General features: G+C 37.1%; 1 protein-coding gene across 2 annotated transcripts; it reads left to right on the top strand.

The window, feature by feature from the left end:
- The first annotated feature begins 1,028 nt into the window (after window positions 1–1,028).
- LOC124170774 (YY1-associated factor 2) lies at window positions 1,029–13,190 on the top strand. Of its 2 annotated transcripts, none has more exons than XM_046549729.1 (4): window positions 1,029–1,571; window positions 6,387–6,512; window positions 7,584–7,733; window positions 11,023–13,190. In XM_046549729.1, exons 1-4 carry the CDS (start codon window positions 1,381–1,383, stop codon window positions 11,240–11,242), a joined length of 687 nt encoding a protein of 228 aa, XP_046405685.1. In that variant the 5' UTR covers window positions 1,029–1,380; the 3' UTR covers window positions 11,243–13,190. The 2 variants fall into 2 exon arrangements, with proteins under 2 accessions (XP_046405685.1, XP_046405686.1); XM_046549730.1 differs by having other exon boundaries at window positions 6,390–6,512.
- Window positions 13,191–13,683: the final 493 nt, after the last annotated feature.

A 13,683-nucleotide genomic window follows, 5' to 3' on the forward strand; every position in this document is an offset into this window, starting at 1 on the left:
AAAACTTCATTTGTTAAAGAAATATTTTTAAATTTATGATTTTTCAATATTTTGTTTTCTTTTATGAAGGAAAATAATTGCATTTTTATATTTCTGGAGGGGGGGTCCGGAAGGTCTGGCTACGCCACTGCATCCAGGGAATTTTAGATGGGGTTTATTTATTCATATTATCAACAAGCTCTTCCATTTGAAGAATTTCGCCTCAATATTATCTCAATCCGTTCGTTCATGCATTGTCACAAGCATGATTTACTTGTGGACGCAGAGGGAGTAGCATATATGACGTCAGAGCAACTGAACTTGGTATTCAATGCTACGGAAATTCCTCAGATTCTGTTAGTAAATAAATGGATATTCATATAAATTTAATGTCGAATTTCCGACGCTTAGGTATTTATAAATTTTAGCGTAGCCTCGGTAGTTTCTCACACATTTTCCCAATCTTTTTTTTAATACGATAGAAATATTTACCAAGCAAAAATCAAGATTGATTTTAAATATTTAAACACTTTAAGTACAAGTTGCTTTGAGATACATGAGTAACTTGTTGTATTTCAAAGGGGCTGAGCTCGTAATTATGGATCATTTACGAATGAGGATTAACTGGCTATGCTGTAATTGGAAAAGTTGAGCGTTCGGGAAGCAAGTATTTAAAATACCGAGAGAAAAGTTAACTTTGGAGGCATATTGGCAGAGTGAATAATCGATAAAGGCATCTATCTGCAATCCTTACTTTTGCTTGATAGCGATTGCCTTCTATTGCCGCTAACAGGATCAGCTGAATCAAGATCAGTTGGGGGGATATCATATTTTAAATGCTTTTAATTGAAAAATGTGGAAAATTCGAATATGATGGCAATGAATTTTAAGCAAATTAAAATATGATAAATTATTCCAGTTATTATTGCTGTAATTTTTATCCGATCAGTTTGATATTATTCAAGAAAAAATAGTGAAAGCTGGGTGCTTTTAAATAGAGCGCTCGGAGTTCTTTTCCAAGATGGACGAATGCGCCATCTTTTGCTTCGATGGATCAGAGAGCATAGAGAACGATTCGTCGGTAGGGTGGGCTTCATCAGCTTCATTCCTTCAAGATCATGGTGTGCTTGTATTGAGTTCGTTGGTTTATTTGGAATCGAACCACCGTTGGTGGGTTCGATATGATTGTTTGTTTAATCGGGATTGCGGACTGCGAACAGTACTATAATCATACTCGAGTCGGTGGCACTAGTTCTTGATTTTGCTTTGGTATTGGTGCCCAAAGGCAGTGAGGGTGAGGGTGGTGAGGGTACGTATGAAGTACGATGTAGCGTGTCGGACTCCAAGCGTCTTGTCAATCACTCCGAAAGCTGATGAATCGGGTGGTAATTGTGAAGTGAAATGAAGAGGGGCTTAGTTGGGAGGGAGGGGGAACGGTTCCAAGAAAGTGAATACGAGGAAGAAGATAGAGAAAGAGAGGATGATATTGACAGAGAAAAAAGAAGAAAAAGCGAAGCGGAGGAAGGGGATGGCAGAATTTCATCCCAACCGATTTTGGGTCTGAAAATGGACCAGAAGAAGAGCCCAAATAGGTAATTTTTTCTATTTGGAGGAACAATTAAAAAATGCATCGAAAATATTTTTCATCTTGAGTTATTACTGTATTTATTTTTATGTCCATTGCTGTCATTGATGTTCCTAGAGTGGGTAACTATTTCTGTTCAACAGTTAAAGACCACTTTCCCGATCGTGAAAAGTATGTAGTCCAAACTTATTGTTGAAGTCTTCTTTTCCTACTGATTTGTACCTTATTTACCTTAAAGTGGTTTCTTGTGGTAAAACTCCAAAAACTGAAGTGGGCGTAATCGTGGAGATAACTTCACCTTACAATGGCTTGAGGAGATATAATTGCCTTATGATGGTGGAATTCCATCGTATTCGTTATTAGTAGCTTTCTCATTGCGCGAATCGTGTATTTTTGCCTAATTATTCTGGTGAAAGACGACAAAAACTTGCGTAACAGCAATGTAAACATATTGCGTTTCAAGATGTGATAGTTCAGTATCCAATGGTTACTTTTATAGATAGAAGTAAATGTTCATGACTGTTGCGTGAATATGTAGCGTTTTTCTTGTGCTTTTCATGAAAGAGGCCTCAAGGAAAAGACAGTGATAAGATACTTTGATATATGCTTCATCAATTTTGACATCCCAGTAATGTTCCCAAGTTACTCGCGTTAGCACTCTTACGACTCTTTGCAGCCCTTTTTAGTGTTATCTATTTGATCCGTATACCTCTTTTGCAGAATTAAGTGATTATTATCCAAAATAATCGGGAATGTGATTTTGTAACGCCTTCAGATTTTGTTTTGTATTGATTCTTTGAAATCATAGCTATGATTTGGTCGTGTTGGTGTGATATTCTGTGCTGGACTTTCTTCTTTGACGATGTTACATATCTTTTAATAAATTGAGTGCACCATTACCCTTATACGCATTTACGGGCCTATTATAAAATTGGCATAAGATTCTTCTTTCTTTGTATGGGGGATGGAAATTCACCAGATAGTTTTGTTGCTACGCGGAGCTTGTAATACTCTTAGTTTATCGCTAGGTCCTTGCATTTCATTACATCCAGTGCAGTTAATTTTTGTACTATCATTTCAGGAGTATACATGTAATGTCTCTTGCTCTAGATGTTGAAAAATAATTAGCAAATATGAGGTATCTTAACATATTCATCGTAAGGAAATCAGTTGACTGCTTTAGCATTAGCTTACTTACAGGAATGGAAAGTGAATAATAGTCAAACAAATAGATTGTCTACTAAAATATTTACTTAAAGAAGTTGATCATGATAGAAAATGAAGTATAAATGATAATGTGTGAAAGAAAATGAAGCAATTATTTGCAATGTATCTATCATGGCATAATCCCTTTTTTAAATCAGGTGTTATGAGGAAAAGATTAAAAAATCATTCTCATTGCAAGGGCTGACAGAATTCTTAAATCTCAGCCACCAAAATATAAACTTAATGTTCAGCTATCCTGTTGATATTAAAAAGGACCCACGTGATGCAGCTGATTTTTCATGAGTACCATTCCACTGACTATGAGATATCAGGGAATTGATGTTGCCCAATTTCTTCTTTGACTGAAGTCAAAATATGGGAAATAAGTCATACCTTTCTTTGCACATGATAGGAAAAAAAATCATAAATTTCATTCATTATAAATGGTTTTCCTTACACCAGAGTTGAATAGATAGAATATTGGTTGTAGAAAATATGTGATCTACGTGTATACGATGGTAGAATGCATAATGTATTGTAACTTTGGTTACTGGAAAAAGTCTCTACACATATGTAAAATTTGTATGCGATACGGCAGTGGCGACTGGTGGTAATTTATCTAGGGTGTGCATTAGAGTAGATATAGGATGATTTAATTATATTATGTTAATCCTAATCCATGAGCGTCATATTTCGTCGTAATAGAATGCATAGCAAGCAAAACATATCACTGGTACACTCTACCCTTAAAATTGCATGAACAGAAATAATATTAGCATGTATGAAAATAATTATTCTCAACACACCTTTACAAGTGACGGTAGTTGAAATTCATTTTCTTTTCCTTACACCCTATGAGGAAGTAGTGTAGAAAACGGCTATACAGATGGCTCTGTAGACGGACTAGGATCCTGGGCGCAGGTAGTGTAGGTGGCGGCTACACCACTACACTACCTGCTAGTCAGTCACCAAAAACATGCGCGTGCGCATTCGCATGGTTTTGAGTCTGCTCCCATCGCCCCTTTGAACAGCACATACCCCCCCGCTTACCTCGTCCCACCAGAGCTCCCTCAAGCGATCGCACAGACCGAAAATGCGCCTGGCATGATGCCACGGGATCGCACACTAGTAGAGCGGTGAATTCGAAAGGGAGATAGCTGTAGCATTCGGAGGCTCATGTTTCTTGCATATGCAGACGTACTTTTAGTACTTATATCCTTCGCGTTGCAAAGGAATAGTTTTCTTTTATAATTTATTCATCTTTGGGTGTGCACTTGCTAACATGCATATACGCACGCGCTGCCACTGCGATACGGCACTATTATGGTGGACTGTATTTTGCATATGTGCCGGTAGTCCCACACTATCCAAATCACCACTCGCCTGAATTTTGGGCTCCCGTCAATGGCTTCCTGAGGCAGCATCAGCTGGAGGCCATTCCAACACGACGACACACTAACAACTCTCGTTCATGGCTAACAAGCAAAATTTTATTTTTAATAAATTTAATTTTAAACTATCGCACCCTCGCCCACATGGGTGCACAACAAACAAAAAAGCAAGCGAGTGGCGATTATAGCATAGGACTCCCTATGGTGCGAACACAGCTATTTACTTCTTTCAATTGCTACAGTGAAATAGGAGCAAAACAGTAGCCTTTATTTTTCTCCAACAACCGACTCGCTAAAAAAGAAACAAACCCTGACAACCCAGGATAAATAATTGTGATTAACAACAACCCAACATACGTAAAAGGTATCACAATAATGTTAATGTAAGGTAAATAGGTCTTCCTCTCTAATGCACAAGGATGATTTTTTTTCTTCAAGTTACTGCTAGATATTCTTTCTGAAAACAAAAGACATTATATCCTACTACCTTGAAACATTTCTAAACTTGAAGTGCTTGAAGCAGTGAGTATAGCATGCTTTTTCTCCAATCGTATTCCCCCTACTGATGGAAAATATTTTTGAACTTGCAAAGAATAAGTTTAGTATCAGATTCATAGTGGTGGCAGTGAAGAGATACTGCTAGAAAAATCTCAGTATGAATGGCAGAGATGCAACAGATGATAATTAAAAGTTATGGAAGATGAAATGCATGTTTTTGTAAAGTGAATGCTAAACTAAATGGGATGATGGTAGAGCTCTATTAAATTTCGTGGCACCTGTGCAATAACCCATTTTTGTTCAATTGTATTTGGCTCAACTATGAGGAAGTTAATACTGGAAAATGAAAAGGAGACTACTCCTTCGTTGATTTCCACCAATTTATTTTGTCCGTACGACATGTTTCGAACCTCTATGGTTCAAAATGGAATCGAATGACCTCTATGGTTCGAAACATGTCGTACGGACAAAATAAATTAGTGGAAACCAACGAAGTCTCCTTTTCATTTTCAATCCATTTTCGGCCTGGGCAAATTTATTTTGACGAACTGCAAGGAGAAAGAGGTGTAGATGAAAGTGATTATTTTCTTGTGGTGCTCCATTTTAAAGTGCTCGCCATCACTACTAACCACCTAGCATTTGATTTTTTAAGATAAACAGCTTAAAATTTTCCCTTTTGACTGGCCTAAAAACCCTACCTTCTCATTGAGGCGTACACCAGAGGGTAACTTTGCCTTCCCCTCAAAACAACCCGTCCCAAGGTCACTTGCTCCTCATCTCCGTGCTGCTGTGCACATTTTAATTCCAGGAGCTTTTAAAAGAGCAATGAATACATGCGTGAAATTAAGACTCTTACATGATTTGTCTTAAGTACCTCAAGAACTGAAATCATTTTATCTATTTTGCTGCCTCAAAAACCTCAAGTCATATTTGAAATATGACAAGGTTTTTGTGGCAGAAATATTAAAAATATGTCCTTCATACTCTTTACCATGGCATCATTCCCGACCAATTCCAGAACACTTTTTATTTTCAGTATAGGAGCCCATTTATGGCATGTTTTTGGTATACATATAGTTCAAGCTCCTCAGGCCCTAAATTAAAGTTTTGTTGTCGAGATCAACATTTTTATCTAGAATCAAAATTTCAATATTGTCTACAATGATTATTACAAAAAAAATTTCAAAGTATTGGGCTTCCGAAACACTATGCATAGGTCAGGCAATGATAACTTCCCAATCCTTAACTATTAAAAAAGCTGCCAGTGATATCATATTATAAGTGCTGCACCTACACATATGACGTGAGATAGTTCTGAGCTCTTGAGATTTTCAAATGAGCTTATATTTGATATTTAAATCCTTGTTAAAGGGGATTTCTTACTCCTAATCATTTAAGTATTAGAAAAACATTTTATAATTGGGCCACTGAACCATTTACATATTCTATTTTCTTTGTTGAAGGGAACCACCCAATTGAGGTGACATAGGTAATATAGAAATGGAGTTTTCTCTCATGCCAACAATTCTTTACGTGTGCTCCATCATCTGAGCACTCATTAAAAGCAGGATTTGGTTGCATGTTCAGAAGACCTTTTTGAAAGGGAGTATCTGGTTTTTGTAGAACCTCACTTTCAGTGAGCTCCAGTATACTTCCAATTCTCCTGATTAACTAAACAATCGCTTTGTGTGAATCGAGTAATGCAGAAAATTTTCACTTTGTTCAAGGAGGACTAAACGGCATGCTAAAGTTCTTGAGGACAACTTCTGGGATTGCAGTGTGTGTACTTATAGAAATACTGCAGAAGCCTTCAAGTGCCTGATGTGTGACGTCAGGAAAGGGACCTCCACCAGGCAAGTGCTTTCTATATTAGTATTATTTTAGATTCTCTCTATTTCAATTACTGTAAACTAGGGCAATTTTGCAACTTTTTTCTTTTTCAACTGCTTTCTTGTTAGTTAAGGTGCAATAATGCTTTAAACCATCATAAACCATTAGTCTTGGTCACTCTACTTTCAAAATGTGTGAAAATGACAACTTAAGAGAAGTGTTATACACTAAAAAAATTAAAAACATAGTTGGCGAAGATTCCCTGGAACTGAAGCAACTTTACCAACTAAGTTATAATCAGTGGAAATCTCAATAAAAGAATGGAAAAAATTATTTTGAACTTTGAAAACTCTTTAACATGAAGAAAGGTACGTAGATATACTCCAAACATTGAAAGTGGAATGTTTAAAATTCACTAACTTCAATATTAAAAGAAAACTTTGACAATTTCATCTGATATGGTAAAGATAGCACTGGTTTCTTTGTAAGGAGGTTCAATTATATTGTCTGTGAGATAAAAACATTAGTGCCCCTTTTGGTTAGTTCGGTAACTTGGTAGGTTGCCAAACATAGTATTTTTCAAAACCTGTCAAAGTTTTCCCGGTTTACTGTATTCATCTTGATATATCAATTCCAAATGCTTGACATATATAGGTATTCAGAGCTAAAATATTGTTTACAAAAAAGTATGACTAAATAGATGTAACGTTTCTGCACTTGTTTATCCAAAGCTTTGTTTTTCACCTTAAGCATTCTGGAACTCCATTTTATGGGGCAACGATTAAAAACTTTGCATTCAACTGTGTTTATCATGTGGTATTTATTAAAAATTAGTTTTGCTTCAGTGTAGTGTTATCAATTGGTAAATACCACTACATACATATTTGCTACTTGATACTGCTACTGTGTAGCAAAACTAGTAGTGAGTAAATACCATATGATAACCAGTGTGGAATGTGAGGTTTTCTATCATTACCCTGGCAAATTATATAGTTGTTTCTGTTATTATGTCAGTGGAACAACTCTGTTTTTTGTGACCGCTCTAATTATTTTAATCTCTGACTCCTATGTTTTGTGTCCCCTTCCATGTTCAGGAAGCCGAGGATCAACCCCCAGTTGGTGGCTCAACAGGTTGCTCAACAGTACACGCCAACGCCTCTCAAGCCAAGCAAAAAAGAGAAAGAGAAGCTGGAGAAGAAGGGCTCGTCCTCGGATTCAAAATCTTTGAAGAAGAGTCGGCATCCGTAAGTGATTGATTCTGTCTTCTAATTTTGAAGGTTAACATTGACTCTTGTAGTGCCAGTGGGACGATTTATCGGCCCAGGGTTATCTGCCAAGAGTGCCAGGGGCCGATCTATGGGTTGGGTTTTTTTACACTCCCAACTTTCATTTTTTGTGCTTCGTGTAGCTTTGGTAACTATTTTTTTAATATCTGTAATGCTTTAACATACCGTATGAGCACGTGTAAGAGGCGCACCTTTTTTCCCAGAAATTGCAGCCGAAAAATATCTCTTACACAAACTTCTTATCTTCCCTTCCTCCCTTTCACCAGTCGCTAGTCTAAGGGGAACTGCGTGGCCTTGGTTTTCAGCATGAGTCAACCATCTGAAACCCTAGGTCAAAAACAAGCGGCAGGCAGGGGAGTTTATCCCATAGTGACGTATTTTTAAAATGCTCCTGTTTGCTTTTCTAATTCGTAAGCATCGCGCAGTCACGTCGGTAGGTACCTCAGATGTGAATATGGAAAAGATCACGCGGGATATTTCGCTCTGGAGGGCACGCTAAATTTACTGCTACGAGTGGGCATACCGCTGCATTTATACTACATATAGTACTCGCTTATCAAACGTAGGGAAAAATGCAGTTATGAAGGACAATACCTGGTCCATAGTCAACACCTATCTTGCCGAGTAATTTCCATTACGCGAAGGGCCTGCTTTTTCAAAAATCGTCTTCAGACGCTATTATAAGGGTTGTTGCGATTGAAAATTATATTGGTGTCAAAACCTCCTGTTTAAAAAATTCAACATAAGTGGTAACATTGTTTGACTGAATGGCGGATAGAAGAAATCGGAAATGCTTATAGGTGAAGAGTGCTGGAGAAGAGGTAGAGGGGAACGAGCTCACTCCCTCCGTATTTCCTCCACAACGAGGCTGAGGGCGAAGGAGAAAGGGAAGAACACGTCCGATCTTGCATGTGACGTCGTTGTCTTCAAAGCGAAGGGGCGAAGGCACAGCAATGTGATATACGCAGTTTGAGTTGCCTGAAGTTTCCAGTCAGTCTCGTCTAGTTTAAAATGCGCTCATGCTACACTTGTTTCTTCCGAAATTGTACTGTTCGGACTATTTTGAATATTAGTAGCCTTGTCGTAACTATAAATCTTAGTGTCAATCAATTAGAGCTTAAAAACTTAAATTCTGTCAGATATGTGTCGTGTTAGATCTCTTTCTTGTTTTGAACCTCGTGCGTGTCATGCAATTATTGAAAGCTATCGAGATATCTTCGGGCTCAGTAGGTGACTCACCTTTACCATTTAGCCTCCAGAAACTGGGAGATCGATCAAGGTCAGTTGGTGAGATGGGGAAGGAATGAAACAAGTTTCGATTGTTTCCGCGCAACTTGATATTTTGATTTGATTTGTGTTCCGTGGGGTCTCGGAAAGGAAAAAAACGTTAGAGGCATGGGCTGATGGGTATTTTGTGAAATCTACGCCGTGGTTATTTTCTAACGGCGCTGAGATTCCCCCAATTGTTGTCCAATCTCTTGGGAAGATTCACGCCATGTGCCTGTCGTGTTTTGTTTTAAAATTTTCGATGGCTGCAATTCTATTGCAATACTCCTACGAAAGCTTTAAGAAAAATTGCACGTGAGTAGGAAAAGCATCGTAGTGCAACGGCGTATGCGAAAAGAGAGGATCGGAACTCTTTCTACTCCCACTTATGGGACGTTGCATTCACGAAAGCAATGATTGAAAATTTCGAATTCAGATTCAATTTCTTCGACGAATTTGGATCCGAAGTACATTGAGGTGAAGGGCATTATTCGTGGATATTTGGATCTGAGGTATCCGATCCGACCGTCCCTAGTAAGCATCATAAGGTTAAGGCTACAAGTGAATACCTACTAATCTCCGAGCACCATACATATCATGTAAATTTAGCTGAAAAACGTCCCGTGAATTATTAGTGTTGAAAGTGGAAAATTTGATGACTGTCGAAAGTCCAGGCTTAAGTCTTCAACGCTGCGCGATAGGATAAAAAATGCCGAAAAGTTTTTTTTTTTTTTTTAGCTCCGATGCTCAAAATAGGGGTGCGTCTCTTACACGCGCTTATACGGTACTCAAAATTGAGAGCACATGAAAAAAATACTAGCTTCATAAAATGCATGTTAGCCTTCACATAAATTCGTAGGCGAAAATCTAAAAATTTGCCAAAAAAGCCCTGGCATTCTTCAGTATACTGGGCAAAATAGTCTGGCAGTGAAAGGGTGAGAGCTGTTCTCTTTTCCTCATGAACATTATAATTGTAAACTTGAAACTAAAAATATTTTCTTAGAGCCAATCAGTATCATTGCATTTTGGTATAGTAGTACCTGCACCTTGACTTAAAGAATGCTTATTTGAATAGATATTCCTCTCTTTCTATAATTGAAAAACGTAATATTCCATATAATCTCACTTTTTTATTTGATTGAAGCTTAATCTTATCCCCTTATTGATCTGATTTTAGCCCTGGCAAAACGAGTCTATTCTTTCAGAAGTAGGCGTTAGTTTATGTTGATCAGCATCTGCAATTATCTGATCCATACTCCAGAAGTTTCCCACAGTGTTTATTTTTAAACAAGATATAATGTAGTAACCGACATATTACTGATTTTTGGAGGTAATAGAATGTGTTTCTGCTAGTCAATGTTACTGACGTACTAGAAATTTCAAACATTTTTTTCAAACAAACAAAGCAGCTGCTTCATGAAAAATTGCCTGTAAACTCATATCTGCTTGTATTTGCATTTTATCTTACGGTGTCTTTAAGAAAAGTTTTGTACCCTCATAGCTGAATAGATTAGGAAGTGGGGCCTCATAGGCATTTTTTATAGCCTTTGGTTTAGTTCCAGGTAATTTTTAAAATGAACGAGGTTGTGAAAATAGAAAATATGTATATTTTGAAATGAGAAAAAGATATTATTATGGACCTGAATTAAACTTTAAAAAATGGATAAGTAAAGAAGCCTGTTAGAATTATATGATTCACTGCCCGGGGCTCACCTTAGGTAGTGGCTTCTTGGGAGCCCATTATTCCCTTGTGTTGCCATTTTGGATGATACCGCAATGATGACCACCATGAACCTTGGTAGATTTGTATAGGGAATTTTGGAACCTGGATATTGTAGTTGTCTGCACGTTGGCGTAGAAAGCCAAAGGTCTCTGGTTAAATTCCAGGTCAAGGGAAATATTATTCTATGGAAATTAATGTGAAAAAGATAATGATTATGTTTTTAAGTAATTTCTTGGTTCAAATGTATGTTTTTTATAGGCCAAGACTGAAAAATGTGGACCGAAGCTCAGCACAGCATAGGGAGGTGACTGTGAATAATGTGACAGTCATTATCACAGAATTTAAGCCCAAACTGAGAAAGGCGGCCTCTGATCAGTCTGGACAGTCGAGCAGTGCATCGTCTGAGAATGGCAGCCAGTCAGAGTCTAGTGTTGATGCTCGCAGTGGTGACTTGGGAACAGACTCACGGAGTTCTTAACAAAGGGACTAATGTAGGTTGAATTTGGAGCTGAGGGTTAAATAGTTAGCCTGTGGACATGTATCAGTACAAATGAGTGTGCTCTCCAAGAAACTAAAAAAAGGTGTAATTACCCAGTGGGCAAAGGCATAAGCACCAAGTGGAAGTGTCAAGTGAACCTAAAAAAAAAAAGGAATAATTGCTTGAAATCTGGTGTCCAATATAGATTTGTGATGGTTGTGAGTGTGTACGTGTGTGGTGTTATTACATACAAATATTTATAATTATTGTGTGCTTCTGAAGTGAATTCCTAGTAACAGTGAAGATAAGCTAGTTGATATGCTGGCATATAGCTGTTCAAAGACACTTGCGTTTTCATAAATATTTTTTCATGAACATTTTTTTATTTGTCATGTTCTTTTAATTTTTATTTTATCATTTGCTATTCATTTTTAAAGTGAATTTTGCAAGGCAAGTGTTTTCCAGTGCCATTTGTTGTTTTTATTACAAAATTGATGCTCATTCTTTAAAAGTGTGTGTAACCCAGGGAAAGGTCTAGGAGCCACTTGTGTCGCATTTGGTCTGTTTACCTAAGTGACCAAGACGCTATCTTTACTTAGTAAACAGACCATGCTTTGTGAAGGAATCGCATCATTAATTGTAACTTTAACACTTATGGTGTTATTGCTGACAGCATTTTGACGTATAACAAAGTCTGTTTATTTAGTGAGTATAACATAGTTAGCACTGGGGAAAATGGCCTGAGGCTAACCTGTGAAAAGATAATTATGAAGCTTTGTCCCCTTTTCTTGCAGTTAAGCTCATTTGATGGGTGTAATGGAATATCTAAATGTGATATAATCAATAATCCTGTTTCTTGGACATTGCTCTGTTGCTTTTTTGCAATAATGAGTGATATGTGGAAATTTGGAGCAATAGCTGAGAGGGTGTCAAGTGGCTCTGCCAATGGCACGAAGGTTGCACATACAAGTTCTGTTCGAGAAAGTACTCATTTTAATGGTTGTTTTACTGTTAATTTTTGCATGACTTTGTGAAGCTTTTTATTATTTTTGGTATTGATGCACTTGCTCTTCGTCACTCTACCGTAAATATTCCTCAAATTGTCTCATAGCACCATAACATTAAGTTCCATTTTAACTTATCTGGTTTTGAACTGGTCATTCAGTTTTATGTTGCTCTGGGAAAATTTGGGAGATATTTGGTGGATAAATTAATAATTTTTACTTCAGAAACAAATGTGAATATTGAGAAATAATAGTATTCTCAAAACTTATTCAGGCACACTCTTTTATTCCTTTGTTCTTGTCTTGCTTCTTATATTGCAATAGGTATTGATTTTTTGATGTGGCAGTTGGTATTACCCTTTGGCTTGAAAAAAAGATGGGAAAATGTATTATGTGGAGAGTGTAAAATTACGTGTGGACCTTTTCAATGACTCTTGTGTGTTTCATGGCTCCCTCACTCTCTTTGGAGTTGTTTTTTAATGTTTTAAATAGGATTTCCAGCTATCAAAATGGAAGTGGTATTGATTGATGACAATATGGGATATTTTAAAGACTGTGTTGGTTTTTATTGTATTTAGTTTTCTGCCTTTGTTCTTGTGTTCCTAGTCAATGATGTATGTTGCTGCCAAGAAATAAGATTTATTTTAGTGGAAAATGGGAGTAAAAGTGTTTAATCCTTCCTCTGCACCGTGTGCATCTCTGAACGTTATTTCAGCGAGTTTGCTCTGCTCTGTGGGGCTGGCATCTCTCTTTTAGTCTTTACCAAGGGGAGATATGGCTCAAAGAGGGGAAACTATGGAGGTATTCAGTGCATCTGACCAAATTACCTTGGCTCATTGAGTAATGTGGGTAAATATGTGTAGCCATATATTTATAATTACATATTATGTACAACTAATTCTTATGATGATGATGATGGCAATAAATTGAGTATTCTTCCAATAGTAAAGCTTTTCCCCAGAAATTCCTCATGAGTTATCCTCAGGAATTCCCAATGATGAAACAATTGATGAGAATTTGTTTTGTTATTTCTGATTCAACTCTCAGTGCTGCAAGGTTTTCAGGTGACCTCAGGCATAATAAGAATCATGAAGATAGCTGGCAGCCCATGTTGTTTCCTATGGGGAAGTCGGCCAAGAGCCAGCATCCCATTTGTAACTTAAAATATTGTAGCGAAGGCTTTTTGCAGTGCATTATGATCATTAGTTAACATTAATAATATCATAGTCATTGGTTTCTACATAGTAAATTAAAATGTCTTTTATGCTGTGTATTTTTACTCATAATGGAAATTAACTTTTTGAGGCTGCCATTTTGTCCCATGGTTCATACACTGATTGCTAATGACACATATCTTCCATTATTGTGATTGCCTGACATTGTATGGTCTGATAAAAATAGAAGGATAATTGATAATTTTTACTTTTTCCGCCTCTG

The sequence above is a fragment of the Ischnura elegans genome, chromosome X, assembly GCF_921293095.1.
Source record: "Ischnura elegans chromosome X, ioIscEleg1.1, whole genome shotgun sequence".
Taxonomy (NCBI): domain Eukaryota; kingdom Metazoa; phylum Arthropoda; class Insecta; order Odonata; family Coenagrionidae; genus Ischnura; species Ischnura elegans.